This window comes from Falco rusticolus, chromosome 3 (genome assembly GCF_015220075.1).
Source record: "Falco rusticolus isolate bFalRus1 chromosome 3, bFalRus1.pri, whole genome shotgun sequence".
In the NCBI taxonomy this organism is placed as follows: Eukaryota; Metazoa; Chordata; class Aves; order Falconiformes; family Falconidae; genus Falco; species Falco rusticolus.
In genome coordinates this window covers 57,842,108-57,857,014 of record NC_051189.1, presented here as the reverse complement: position 1 = coordinate 57,857,014, position 14,907 = coordinate 57,842,108, and the positions used below count along the sequence as shown (strand labels likewise).

The 14,907-nt window shown below is 44.7% G+C and overlaps 1 protein-coding gene across 1 annotated transcript; it reads right to left on the bottom strand.

Annotated features, from left to right (window-relative positions):
* Nucleotides 1-4,797: 4,797 nt before the first annotated feature.
* Nucleotides 4,798-11,779, bottom strand: LOC119144249 (myosin regulatory light chain 2, smooth muscle minor isoform-like). The gene is made up of 4 exons (XM_037379336.1): nucleotides 11,672-11,779; nucleotides 10,021-10,219; nucleotides 9,691-9,852; nucleotides 4,798-5,941 (listed from the first exon to the last, which is right to left on the bottom strand). Exons 2-4 carry the CDS (start codon nucleotides 10,202-10,204, stop codon nucleotides 5,769-5,771), a joined length of 519 nt encoding a protein of 172 aa, XP_037235233.1. The 5' UTR covers nucleotides 10,205-10,219; nucleotides 11,672-11,779; the 3' UTR covers nucleotides 4,798-5,768.
* Nucleotides 11,780-14,907: the final 3,128 nt, after the last annotated feature.

The window sequence follows — 14,907 nt, the reverse complement described above, 5'->3', positions numbered from 1 at the left end:
GTAGATGCAGGCCCCTGACATGTGGAAGGCATTTAAGTGCTTGCAAAAAAAACAGAAGTGGGGAGGAGGGAGAGAGAGAGAAACATCAAATACAAAACAGAACTCTGGAAGAGCTGCTGTGGGTTGCCAGAGTAAGGGGCTACTTAAAGAGCTGACTAGGCGTTGACGTTGAGCTTCTAGAGAAGGCTTACTACTGGGATCTCAACTAGAGAGTCATCTCTAATCAGCTGCATCAGGAATTACATCAAGTGCCTCAGCCCCTGTCTCCTCTCTTCTTTATGAAATTTTAATCCTCATTAGTTTAGATGGCTACTCTGCTACCCAAACTCTGTGTCCAGACCTTGGCGCAGAAAATTTCAGGGGCAACAGGCTGTATGCATTGCAACAGGGACAGAGTAAACCCAGGTACTTCCAACAAGCTTCATCACTGTCTCCTGGTTGCTGTTCCATCGACATTGCAACTTGCCTCCAAATTTGGCTATAGCTGCTACCAGGTGGAGTTTCTGCTAATTGCACGGTTAGTTATAACTAGCACTTCAAGGCAACAGTTTATCCTCCTCTTTGTTGGTTCAAGTAGCCCATAGTCATCTTCCAGTAAGTGAATCAGAGTTCTCAGTTTTTTCAACATGTTCCTTACTCACCCTTTTGTACAAGCCTGATGACTCCTCCCTCCTTCCTCTTAGGTCCATGTGTAGCAGGACATCCTCACATATGGTTGTAACAGTGCTGCTGCACTCTGCCTTACCTAGGTATAGGGGCCATGGAACAGATGGACGTGCTAAAACACACCAATAACAAACACCAGCAAGACAGATGCAATTTGCGTCCCTACACTTGTTTCAGCAAAGAAACTAGTTATTGTTAATTAAATTCTAAGATTATGTTCAATTAGTTACAAAAAAAGTCAAAGTCTGAAAGAAATGTTGTCTTCTGACAATTGAAAATTGCATTGCTATCTTTTGGAGTTTTTTTTAATTAGCAGAGGAGGAGGGCAGGCAAAGTCAAAGCGTTTAGATTCACGGTCAAGTTCCACTGTATGCCAACAGGACAGCAATAACAGTGTTATAACCTGTGTTTTGCACAACATATATCTCAGGTTCTAATTAATATACAGTACCTTATCCCTGAATCAGTAAAAGAAACTGTAGGCAAGCACTAGCTACAAGCAGTTTTGTTCCATACATTTTTGGAAGAGAATTGAATCACAAAGTTCACTTCCTTATCTTGCTAATGCAAAACTTGTCAACTCCCCTTTTAACTGACTCCAGCCCTATAGCTTTGAAGCTCCGTAGGGCTGTGGGGCATTGAGCTGAGCAGATTCTCAGGAAGTCTTGGGCGGGGTGTGGGGGGGATGACAGGGACATCGATGACAATGACAGGAGGGGATGATGGACTCGGACAGAGGCAGCAGGCAATGACTGTGGTCTCACTGTAGCTATTTGCAACCATTTCCAATGTCACAGTGACCTGCAGTTATTTGAAAAGGAAGTTTTCAGCTGCAAGTATCTTTAATTTGCAACTCTTACCTGCCCACTGAAAGGAGCCTGTTGGGACTGGTATACCTCCCTATTAAAATTGTGTGAATGCTTTTTTATATTTTTAAACACTCCATTTACATGACGCTTCCGATCTCATGATGATTACATGAGAACTCTAGTTAGGTTTGCCTTTCACAGCTAATGAGTACTACTAAAACCATTTTTATACATAAGCAATGGGATACATAGAGTGGAACTAGAGATGAGTCAGCAGTTAGCTAAGGTTATTTGAACAGCAATATAAACCATGCCTGCCGCTAGGAAACAGTCCACAAAGGTCATACCAAGTGCCTAGTATTTAGACACTACCACCCTGGTGACACCAATTCTCTTAAGACTCTCCTGTTTTTCAGACCAAACGTCATTCTATTTGGCATTTGGATATTGTTGTATTAAATACCCGCTACTTGGTATCTGGATGACAGGGAAGAATGCTTGACCTCATTGCTATTATTCACAGTGAGGCATGCCTGCCAGATTGACAGATGCTGCTCTCTCCCCATCTAGGAGAGTTCGGCACTAAAATTAGTAACTATTAAAACAAGCCTACTGAGTAAGTACCTGCTGAATCTCATGAACAAGAAATACTGAAGAGAAGGTAAGGAGTCACCACTGCTCTTTCTCCAGGAGTTAGGGCTGTAAATTCACAAGTAGGGACAGCACAGCTTACAAAATAACCGTCCTCCAGTACAGAGATAGCCGGGTTACTCAAGGATAATTGGGTGCTGAGCCTCAGCAGCTTACAGTGCACAACGTTAAAACAGAATAAGGGCAGCGGCACCCTTTATGAGTTATTACCGATGCTGATGCTGACGGGGAGTCGCAGGGGGCGGTGTTAGCCAGATACAGGATGTGCGAGACAGTTCCCTGGTGAGGCACTGCTTCTCACAAACAGTCCTGGAGAGGAAAACGTTTACAAACAGTCCCAGAGAGGAAACGGTTTATAACCTGAAACTCATTTAGGGTTTAGCTCTGTTGCCTCCGCAGCCACAGGAAACAAGCATACCGGCCCCACTTGTGAATCATAGCTTTTGGGAACTTCACCTTGAAGAGCAGGAAAGAGTCTTTCTTCAGGTAGAATTGATCTTGTTAATCCTTTCTGCTGGGATCATTGACTAAGCTCCTTCATTTGCCAAAAAACCCAAAAAACCCCCAAAAAACCCCGCACAATAAGAAACACAGCTGCTTGTGGTGGTCCCATCCTCCCTTATTCAATTGTTCAGCGGTTTAACATTTCAGCCCGAATGCTGCAGACCTACTTTTAATTCTCTCTTCTAGCTGAGAGGATTCAAGGCCACATTGTTCCAGCCCTCCACACAAATGACCTAGCTACAAAACAACTAAATTAATAAAAAAGAAAAGAAAAAAATACCCCACCATGAACGCTTCCATGTTCTGCTTACCCACTTCAGCGACAACCCACTTCTGCGTGGCTGTCAGTGAGACTTGATTCTGCCAGGACTGAGAACTGCAATTAGTCTATAAAACCAGTGTTACTAGTTTCAGACAGGCACAGACCTTTAAGGTGTCATCAGAGGTGAGTGGGGGTTTAAAATTTCTTTGGAAGAGGCCTCTGAATTACCCACCAAAAGTCCATTTTTATCAGTCCCTCTGACATGTTTTTATGAGAGCATTAAAAGCCATTAAACTTGAGAGAGTAAACCAAATATTCTCCCAAAGGCAAGGCTGAGAACAATAGCATTAGTGAATTCCAGTTCATCATCACAAGACCAAATGACATATAGGTGTTGCTATACAGCCCTGGCCTATAAGCAGGAACTGGGGTTTAACAATTGGGCATTTATTGCTACAGATAAATACCAGCTGCCTCACTCAGAGCCTCAACAGTTGAGTTTATATCACAGGGTTTAGTCTTTCATATGTAAACAAAGTTATGTAAACATATACATTTGAATTTGGAGGAGTTTTTCAAAGCTAATCTTACAAGTGCTTACAAGACAAGGATGCTTACTGAGATGCTGAGAAATGAAATGCAGGAGCGGTGTAACTGGTTTGTCTCGCGGAAGGCCTTGAGTCCTTTTGAAACCCAATCTTTTTCAAACACACCACGTGCGTGTTTGTACGTACACGACTGCAACACCAGCTTACACATACCTCTTTATACTGTCTTCTGTGATGAATGAATTTGATTAAAGAGCCAAAATTCAGTGCCTACAAAAGCTGCAAGGTGAAAAATCCCGACAGCACGAGCGCTTGGTTGCGACAGCAGAGCTGCTGCGGGAACTGCCCGCGCTCTCCTCTCCCTGCTGCACGCACGGAGCAGTGAGCGCCTCGGGACTCGGAAAAACCCGAGCCAGCAGCCGCGAGCCGTTTGCCCTCCCCGTCCGTGCTAGGAGCTGTAACGCCACCTACTGATGGCCCCGGGTACTGGCCTCGCCTGCCCAGCCCCCTCCCCTCGGGGAGCCGGGCGGCCACCGCGGCAGTGCCGGTGGTGCGCGGGCAGGGGGGACGGCCCTCCGCCGGTGGGCTGGGGCTTCGCCTCCTTCAGAGACGGCAAAAGTGGTTTCACTGGGAGTTGACAAAAGTTCTTTTTCGAGTTTTTACCTTTGCCCCGTCTAAATGTAAATATTTTCAGCAAAAAAGCAGCAACTGGGAGAAAACTTATTTTTGAAGCACTTGGATTTCTCCTTCTGTCATCCCTGAAAGCATTTTGAACCCTTTCGCCCACCTCTCTGTTTTTCAGGGTCTTCCCTTACTCTTCTTACAGACCTATGTCAGCATTCTGTAATCCTTTGTATGCTCACACAGCTCCCCTTCTTTTGCAGAGAACTGGGGCTGAGGTAGAGCAGAAGCTTCAGAGCCCTTTCCCTCAGGTACAGTGGATGATTTTTACGGCATTGCCCCTCTCAAGAGAAGACAGTCCTGGCAAGTTATTCGTGAAAGAACAGTGTATTTCTAAAACAAGTAATCACTGTCCTCTAATGAAATTTAATAAAAGTTCAGTTCGCAGTAGCATCCTACCAAGAAACAGCAAAAGGCTCTCAGCCCAACGACTTCTCTTAAATTTGTAACCTAAATTCTTAAGGGATAACAATGTCATTCTTAGAAGTGACAGAAGCAGCTCTGATCACCCTTTCTCACAAGACCAACAGAAACAAGTATTCAGATTAGGACAAAGTTGCTTGAGAGTACTGTAGCAAACCTGCTATGCATTCCATACCACAAGAACTAGACAATGTTAATTATAAGAAATGGAAGACTGCCTCCTTCTCATACCTCCAAAGCACCACTCTCAGCAGAAGCTCTTAAAAATATATTGTATATGGTTTCATCTGGAAAGCAAGAATAACATTTTTGGATAGAAAACAGAGAGAGAGCACACCTTCCTTCTTCATCCAGCCCCACTGCACTTCGAAAAAACATGGGAAAAGAAAGAAGAAAAGTTGCAATGAAATGGAATCAGTTCTGTATTGCCAGTCCTGCAGATCTGGTAAGAGGCATCACTTAAGCATTCTACTCACACGTGGTATTTTTTTTTTTTTAAGAAAACACCATAAGTTTTTAAAAAGCAGTGTTAATATTGTACTCAGTATCACGAAATGGGGGCGCTACTGTGGTAAAACACCCCCTCAATTAATCCATATGATTTAAAATGTTTAATGTGCAAGTCCTGGACAGGAATCATTAATTTACAATGTACTAAAAATCTGAAGGATGGGAATTTCTTCATTGTATACGCTCACAGTAGTAAGTGAAGTACTCAATCGCTGAAGTACAAACATCGGTACACTTAAGTGACTTACACTTCATTTTTAAGGCAAAAATGGATAACAACACAACTGCATACAGTTGCAAAAATATTCACAGATATGACTAGATACACAGTCCACTTCTAGCATGAAAATTATAATGATGTACTTAATATAGGAGCGTTTTATTTGAAAAGTTACCATTAAAAATGTAAAATTAATCTAGCTAGGATAAGTAGCACTGACATTTTTACCTGGGCCTCCACACTCACTGATCTTTGTCCCTAAACCTCTGTCACTGTAAGCTCTCCCTGCTCCTCTCTCCCTGTCTGTTTCTAGTCTTATTACAAAGGTGCAGGTGTGCCTGAGTAGCCCCAGAGTCCACAGAGGAAAAAGCTGGAATGTCAGAAATATATGCAAAAGGTCCCAACAAGAAAAAAAAAGAAAAAAACAGATCCTGAGAAATGAAATTAACGGTGGTGGGAGGCGGGAAGCTATCTGCAGGTATCAGGTGATTTGCTCAGTCATCCTTGTCTTTTGCTCCATGTTTCAGGATGCGCGTGAATTCAATGTAGTTGAAATTCCCCTTTTTATCGATGGGGGCCTCTCTGTACAGCTCATCCACCTCTTCATCTGTGAACCTGTCTCCCATCGTCGTCAGCAGCTCCCGCAGGTAGTCTTCCTGGATGAACCCTAGAATGAGACATATAAAGAGAAACAAAAAAGAGAAGCCATTTCTTAGCTGAGTCTTCAAAAGCAGTAAGACAGACATACCAACAAGACATGGAATTAGCTTATACAGCATGTAATATATGCATTTGCACCAAGGGCCCAAAATACTTTCTTAACTGAATTCTAAAGAAATTCCTTGAATGCAAAAGGGAAAAGAGGGAAGCTTAATGCATTGCATACAGATTTAAGAAAAGAGGGCCTGATCTGCTGTGATCTAATAACAGCTGTTTCCATGTATTGATCTTCAACAGCTCAGAGTGGGAAAACAAGTTCCTGTCACTGCTAGTCTTGATTACGCAAGCTGTTCTCTGAATTATATTTTTCTTGACTTAATTAGATATATTTTTGCATCCTCTATGAACTAGTTTCCTCTGGGGACTAAAAAACCACTGGTTGGCTCTTCACTGCTGCACAATACTGTTGCTGGAGGCAGTTTACGTGCACACAGTGAACTGCTGGCAAGCGTCCAGGGAAAGAGTTTGTAACAGAAAAGACTTTCAGACAAGATTGAGCAAGTTAACTCTGGAGGGAGGAAGAATGTTTACTGTGGAGAGGTAGAGATGGAGAAGCTAGTAAAAAAAAGAAGGTAGGATATATTAAAGTTATTTATTTTAGGCTAAAACATTAGCAGAAGATTTTGGAGGAAATTAAAAAATACAAAAATGAGCAGTTGCTAAGTATGTTCTGTTAATTCAATTTCAATAGGTGGGCAGAACCACCAGTTGCCAAATAATTCCAGGGAAGTTGAGAGATGAAAAAAGGAATGCACATAACAAATGGTAGACAGAAGAATGCAGAAACTACTTAATGTTGAAAGAAGACCTGCCATGCTTTTAAATACACAACAGTTGCTTCATTTGAGAAAGAAACTGGTTATTGAACTTTAGTTGGAGAAATAACAACTGAACAGAGGAAGTAGAAGTACATTCCAAAAAAACCCCCAATGTAAACTGTGCAGAACAGCTGGAAATCATATGTAGACTCCCACATCAACTGATCCAGATTCAATTAGAATGTGATTAATAAAAAAAAAAAAGTTCTGCTTTGGAAAAAAGAGTTGAATAACTTAAGCAAGCAGATTCAGTAGGGAGACAAAGCCAAACGGGGCATCAGGGGACCAAAAGGCAGTCAATGAGCATGACAAATTATCATGGGGTTGGTGTATGCTGCAGGGAAGGGAGAAACCCCTGTGTTTCTACACTAATTAAAATGGCATCGTATCCCAGTGTAGGCAAGCCCTTGACTACTGACCCCAAATTAAGAAGGCTAACAGCAGTGTTCTACGTTAAAACCAGGGAGAACGTTTAGTTAGCCAAGCCCGTCTTAATCGGGTCAAATTTTGGAGTCGTCTTTTGCAGATGTGCAAAAAGAAGGGGAAAAACCAGCTGAACAGATGAGGTTCTATTTCTGCAGTCCTACAGGCAGCGATGAGAGAAGACACAGGGATCAGTATTCAGATAACGCAAGGCCTTTGGTGCTGCAAGTTTAGCCTCAAGGACTTAATTACTTCTGGCTGAACAGCTAGATATCTTAAACACTGAACTAGATTGCCAGACTAGGAATATGCTAGAAGTTTTAGCAGCAACAAATTGTAAAGCAAAGCATACTCCAGCCTTCAACGTAGATGGGGAATAACAAATTAACGAAGCAAAATCTTAAAGCAAAGCATACTCCAGCCTTCAACGTAGATGGGGAATAACAAATTAACGAAGCAAAATTTCAGATTTATCTTGTGGCAAACAGCACAAAACAGATGCAATGCAGGATCAAAGAGCAGATAAAAGATGTACCAAATGCAGACAGATAGGATTTTTATACTATTTTTACAGTACTACACACAATAGTAATGTTGAAGCAATATACCCAACTAGATTTGCAATATAGAAAATGTAAGTAAAAACCAACAAGTAAAACTACCTTATCCTCATCAAAAGCATCTGATTTATATTATTCTATTTCAAAAGGACTACACTGATGTAGAGCTAGAAAATCAGGCCTGTAACACACACGCACATGGAGGTTATGAAGGGAAAAAGAAGGTGGTTTACATAGCTGGAAATGCTTTTGTTCGTTTTTAAAAGAAACAAACTGATTGGAAGACAAATTTGAGAGTAAAACGAATAAAGGGCAAACATAACACGAGTTCTATAAATACATCACACGGTATTTTGAAGACTGCATTTTTACTATTATGAATCAAAAAAATCAATGCAACAGCATAACTAACATGTTTCCTGGTTAAAATTTGAGGATGACATGAGACACAAAAGTGGCTGGAACCATTATCAAATCATCCTAGGACAGAGTTGAAAGATAATAAAATCAATCTTATCAGTACGTGGGGGCCTGAACTAGTAACTTATTGTTTACACAGACGTAGAAGGTTACTGTTCAAAAGAACTGGCAGGACAATAATTCTCTTTATATCGTAATTCACAGGCTCTTGTTTTGGTGTGCACAAAAAAACCCCTGTAGCACAGTGAGTCAGACTACCTGTGGAGAGAAAATAATTAACCTACTAACAAAACTTCCTTCTCTAGGAGATAGTAAAGAGATTTCCCTTGAGAGGGAGGAAGTAAATTAACATTTGAAAAGGCCTTACCAACAGAAGGCCTGTTTACCTACACCTCAGCAGGAAGGGGATGCTCTTTGAAAAGGCAAAAGGTGCTAAAAATACACAGACTCAGAATAGCTGTTTGAAATGGAATAATATCCTTTGAAAGGTTCAGAGCACATATGCACAGGTTAGATTGAAATATTGCGGTGGACAGTTGTGAGGAAAGTTATAGGTGCAATGACATCCCTAGTGAAGAGGCTACGTAATTATGGCACGCGCTAGTAAGACATGTTCACAACACGTCAAAGTGCTGACATTCTGTAATTCTGCAGAGCTGTCCAAGGATTCATCCCTGGTTGCTACACACTTCTCCAGAATCTTATCCTACATAATAAATAAAAGCACAAACTCTAACCTCAAGATCACAGACACAACCTTGAAAGTCCGATACAGTAAAACTGAGCTTTATGTTTTCCTCTTTCTCTATATCTCAGTACTCAAATCAGTCCAATCTGTCATTCCCATCTTCTAGACCCCAACTGGTTTTTATCTTTAGATCATTAAGGGTACAGCCCTTCCTTGCAACCTGAAAACAAACAGAGCTGCGAGTGAGGGCACGACATGGCGTTTGTCATCGGAGCCATAACATACACTAGGCAAGATGAGGGTTCAAAAGAATTTATGTAGTCTGGACCGCCTCTCTTGAAATACTGGAAACACTAAAGAATTCAGATGCATCTCAGATCTACTGCAAGGGAGGACAAACTCAGTTGTATTACAGATTTCACATCTGTCACCTTTTCAATGTCATAGAATATCACGTATTACCAATTTGAATTCCTCATCTTAGAGCAAATGCATCTTATTTTGCACTCTGAGGAACATACAAACTGCCCAGTTAAAACATTCTTCTTCAGAGCCTCACAGAAGAACATTACTACTAGTCCTCAGTACTCCCCCAGAACACCCAGACGGGTTTTACTCTCACTCAGTAATCGAGACAAATTCTCATTACTTGGTTGAAAACGTCATCTAGGATTACTGTGCCATGTTTCATTTATAAAGGTGCGAAAATCAGCATACTATTTAGAAACCCAAATAAACAACATAAAAGTACCCCCACCCTCCATGCGGCTGAGTTTCACCCACATACCTGTTGCTTCTTCATCAAAGCAAGCAAACGCATTCCTGATTACATCTTCCGGATCGGTGCCATTTAACTTCTCACCAAACATTGTAAGGAACATCGTGAAGTTTATGGGGCCTGGAGCCTCATTCATCATGGCATCTAAGTATTCATCCGTTGGATTCTTTCCTAGGGATAAAGGGATTCATATTTGGTGTAGCTTTCAAACTAAAAGAAAAAGCAAGCTGAATAGCTCAATACAAATGGAGACACTTCTCATAAGCTATCCCAAACACAGTATTCTGATTTTAACAGCACAAAGTTGTTTGGCAACCATGAACAGAAAAGTGACATTACCAAGGGAGGCGAGCATATCGTGCAAGTCCTCCTTGTCAATGAAGCCGTCCCTGTTCTGGTCGATCATGTTGAAGGCCTCCTTGAACTCCTGAATCTGCGACTGATCAAACATTGCAAATACATTGGAAGTGGCACGCTGAGGGCGCTTCTTGGTGGTCTTCGTCTTTGCCTTTTTGCTGGACATGTTGATTTTTGGACACTAGGGAGAGAAGTAAATACAGTAAGATACAAGATCAGAGTTAGGACTTACACACACACACGCACCCCCCCCATACTAAGGTTTAATGTTAAAAGTTCACAGACAGAAAAACGTCTAACACACTTCCATTTCCTCTCATCAGAACATATATCCCCAACCAAGAAAGGAAAAAAAGAGAAGCATGAAGTACAAACAACTGAAAGACAGACTCTTAAATAAAAACAGTCACTAAAAGAAGACACATTTAAACTTGAATTTCCCTCTTCAAAAGGACAGCTTTTATCTGGTATCCCTTCTTGCTACATGCACCTGCAACAAGGGAGCTCAAATTGGTCTCAAGTGTAAAAGAGCAAAGCCAGGTTTTGAAAGCTGTTGTTAAGCCTGTGAAAGAGCTCTGTATGGATACGGATACACAACAACTGTGTGCAATATCAGGTAGTAGAGGAAGGAGAAACGCAACTCAGTAGACCTGAACAAACTCTGAACTGCCTATACTTGACACCTGACAGTGGTAAGAAGCCGCTGTCTGTATGATGGGTCTCTCTCCCTGCCTTGCCTTCCATTATTTAAAACAGCCTAAAACCATGGAAGGTATATTTCTGCTCATACCAACAAGTTCTGCCTGACCTCCATTTACTTTTATGCATTTAATTTTACCTGAAATATACTACAGGTCGGCCATACCTGAAAGCTGACTTCTGCTGCCTACTCCTTTAAGCAAAAAGGGAAAGCAACAAACTCACACGGCTTTTGCTCATCTCCCTCGACCAAGTGCTCCAAAAAAGGTACTGTCACCTGTAACACCCAGAGCTTGGGTCTGAACAACACAGAAAACGGATCCAGGCACGGCCATTCTTGTCACTACCACTGTCATTTAATTTACCTGTTGCTATGCCTGCTCAGGTTTCCATCGTACGGGGCCGCACAGCAAGCTTTAAGATTTTATAAAATGAACAGGGGGAGACTACGCTTGTCCTTTTGGGTAGGCAGGAGGGGGGGATGGGGGAAACCTGCATGCAGCCCCTCTCCGCCTTAACTGGAAGGCTGTGACCTGAAAGCAACCTGGCAGCCGCCCCTCGCCCTACGTGGGGAGAATGAAGCTCGGTGACAGCGCTCAGCTCTCCAGCGCACACCACTGAGGAGGTCTTTCACCAAAATTATTATTTTTTGGCGCCGGAGGCACGCCGAGCTCTCTCGGGAAAAGCTGCATCCCTCCCCTAGGCTTCAAGGGCGCCCAGAGCCGAAGAACCCTCGCTGCCCCCATGAAGCGTCGACGCCACCGCCGCCGGGGCCGGGGCCGCTCTCGCCCGCCGCCGGTTGAAGGTGGGGGCGGCCCCGGCGCCATCGCTTCCCCTCAGCAGCAGCTGCCCCAACGGCCGCGGGCCCGAACGCGTCTCCCAACGGTCACTGTACCCACAGCCCGTTCCCGCCCCCAGAGCCCCCCCGCCTCACCCCAGCAGCCGCGGCGGGACCCGCTGCGAAACAGACGCGGAAGGGAGGAAGCAGCGGCGGCTCCGGCGCTTCCCGGAGAAACCATCGCGCTCCTGAGCGGCGGGTGGCGACGAGCGGCGGGGGCACCAGGCGGCGGCGGGAGAGGCAGCGGAGAGCAGCAGAACGGCAGCGGGGCCTTGCCCCTTACCGCTGGCAGCGCCCCGCTCCTCGGGGCGGCCGGCTCGGGACGTCCCCGCCGCCGTCTCCCCCCCCGCCCCGGCAGCGTTGGCGCGGCCCGGGGGAAGTGGCCGCCGCCGGTGCGCGGCCCCGGGCGCCGCCTGCAGGTGTCGGGCGGCGGGGAAGGGGCCGGGGGGGGCCGCTGGCGGCCGCTGGCGGCTGGCGCTGCGGAGCGGGGCGAGCCGAGCCGAGCCAAGCCGTGCCGTGCCGTGGAGAGCCCAGGAAGGTGATGCGGGAAGGAAGGTAAGCCCGAACTGCCTGAAAAACGCGTGGCTGGGACCGGGGGTACGCGGAGCTGCTGCGGGCTGGGGCCGCCGGCACCCGAGCGGGGCGGGGGCACGGGGACACCCCGCTCGGCGCCGCTGTTTGAGAGGCGGACAGGCAGCGCCTGGGGGCAGCCGCCTCCTCCCGCGCGGTTAGGTTTGTTTATCACGTGGAAAAGGGAGCTTCGCTCCGTGTTCCTGAAGCCTCTACCGGCGAGCGCGGAGTTACCGGTTCGCGGTCCATCGCGGCGAGGTCAGCGAAGCCTGGCCGTGTGGTGGCACCGCCCGGGTCACCGGAGCCGTGCCCTCGGGCCGCCTCGGGCGCCGCTGAAGGGACCTGAAAAAATCCGGTTCGCATCTTTAAGCCTTCTAAACGAGTACTGCCGCCGGAGCAAGACTTTACACTTCTTGCAGCCATACTCGGAGGATTTATACTTTCTTATATTTTCTTCATGAAAAAAGTGCAAAGGAGAACACTATTATATTTTTTTTGTTGCTTCATTTACTGATGTAGGATCTCAAAGAAATTGAGTTACAAGGTCTTTTTAGAGCTCCCCTGAGGATGGGGTCTGAAATGACATCAGAAGCAGTTGGTCTGTAGCCCGTGACCGCTTCTGCATTTCTGAGATTTTTCTTAAGGGCATGCTTATTCACATTTTGCGTATTGAAGCCCCATAGAAATCACTTGGGCTTCAAGTAGCTGTGGTTTGGTACACAAAGGCATTCTGAATATTGTCAGATGGAAAGCTGCACTGTCAGTTTATCATTCTTTTAACTCCTTTGCTGTCTGTTATCAGTTTTGTTGGTATACGATCAGTATCTTATTAAACAGTAACTCTTAAGGAGGAAATGGAAAAAACCACATGAACGTGCATTTGTTGAAATTACTGATTGTGTTTACAAATGCAAATGGATTATGTTTAGGTACTGTATATACTGAAGTTAATATACAATCTAGAAGTCGCAGGCCAAGATCTGAAGACACAACTGCTAGAAGGGCCAACTTTCTTTCCTGCCCTCCCCTTAAACCAGAAGAGTTACTTCATGAGGTCTGAGAATTTGGCCTAATTAGCTTATAGAAATACCTCCCCGATGAATTTTAATATTGCTTTTCTAAAATTTGCCTCAACATGCAATGGAAAAAAATACTAAACTTTGCTGAATTGAGAGCATGCTAATGGAAAACAGTTTTAGGGGAAAATCCTCTGTACTTACTAGACATGGCACATAGTTTCAAGGTAATTATATGCAAAGTGTGAGTGGTCAGGAGAGCTGTAGAAACACCAAGATAGTAATAGAGTTATTAAAATACCCTGGGATAATGTTGACAACTGAGTTGTGTGTTGCAATTTAATTATGAAAATAGTTATTTGATATCTTCATTTAAAATCCTTTCATCAGTTACTTCAAATTGAACCACTGCTGTAAACATGCTACGCTATAGTGTATTGTTTTTCATGCTATTAAAAAGGTGTTACATGAAACTTGTCACCGTGTATGTTGTTTTTAGCGTTTAACTTTCAAAGACGTGAGAATAGATACGGTAATATTGTTGGCCCAGTGTGAGATCAGTTGTTACTGACAAATCTCAATTTCAATCTCTCTTTTCTCTCGGCTTTTGTCTTCAATTTATCGCATCATAACCAACCCTGACCATTTTGTGATTCCGTGATAATGGAATGAGAAGCAGTTGTTATAAGCAGACCATTTTCTGTGTGACGTAATTCTATATAATGCTTTTACAAATGGTTCAATTTTACTTGATTCCAGCATTCATGGTACAACTAAAGGAATTTAAAGGGGGTAAAAGGGATTTGTTTTGCCTCATAATATTTTGTGAATATTTTTTTATTTATTAACATAAATCGTAAAAAAAGACAAAACCAATAAAGGCCTTTTTTTTTTTTTTGTGAAGGTGTTAGCTTGTACTTCAGCTTTTCATTAAGGTGGTTGTGGTGATCTCTCAGGTGAAGGGTGGACTTAGTTTCTGCTGTTTAAACCTCCCTCTGGAGAGGCCGGGTGCTTGAGGATGGTACCCCTGAGCTGCCCGCAGCCTCCAACAGCGCTTAGTTCACAGTGACTGTGCATCCCTGGCTGATGCTGGCTGTAATCCCATTCCTTGCTGCCTTGCAGACTCTTTCTGAGGAAGCCACAGGCTGTTTCTGGAGTATGCAGGCTGCTCTGCGCTCCGGTGGCGCTTCCTGACTGTACAGAGCTGCGCTTGCAGATCGCTATCTGATGGGACCGCAGGCCTGGTCTTGAATACGGCCTTTGGGCGCTTCTGAACGGTCCGGGCACATCCCAGGCAGAGCGCGTTCTGGGGAGCGCAGGGCGGGGATGGGTAGCTGTGCTGCGGAGCGTTCACCCGGCCTTGTGCCACCCCACCAGCAGGAACGGCGCGGTCCGGCCGTGCAGCCCCCGCAGAACGAGCGCGGGGGGCCCGGGCCGTGTGTGCCGGGGGGGTGCGCCTGCGGGGGCGGGGCTGCGCCCCCAACAGCGCTGCGACCCGCAACAGCGCCGCCTGGTGACGGGCCGCGGTCCCAGGCAGCGCTCGCTCTGTGGGCGGGGGGAAAGCGCTTGCACGACATCGTCCCAGAATGTGTGCCAAAAATTTGTTAATTTGTCAGTACCGCGTGATTTCCTGCATAAACGGCACAGAACAGGAATTTATTTATCTATTCTGAAAATATTTTTTCAAGTGCTGAACTCTTAAATCCTTCGGTTGTTTTCTTTCTACTACTTTTGTTACTTCCACTT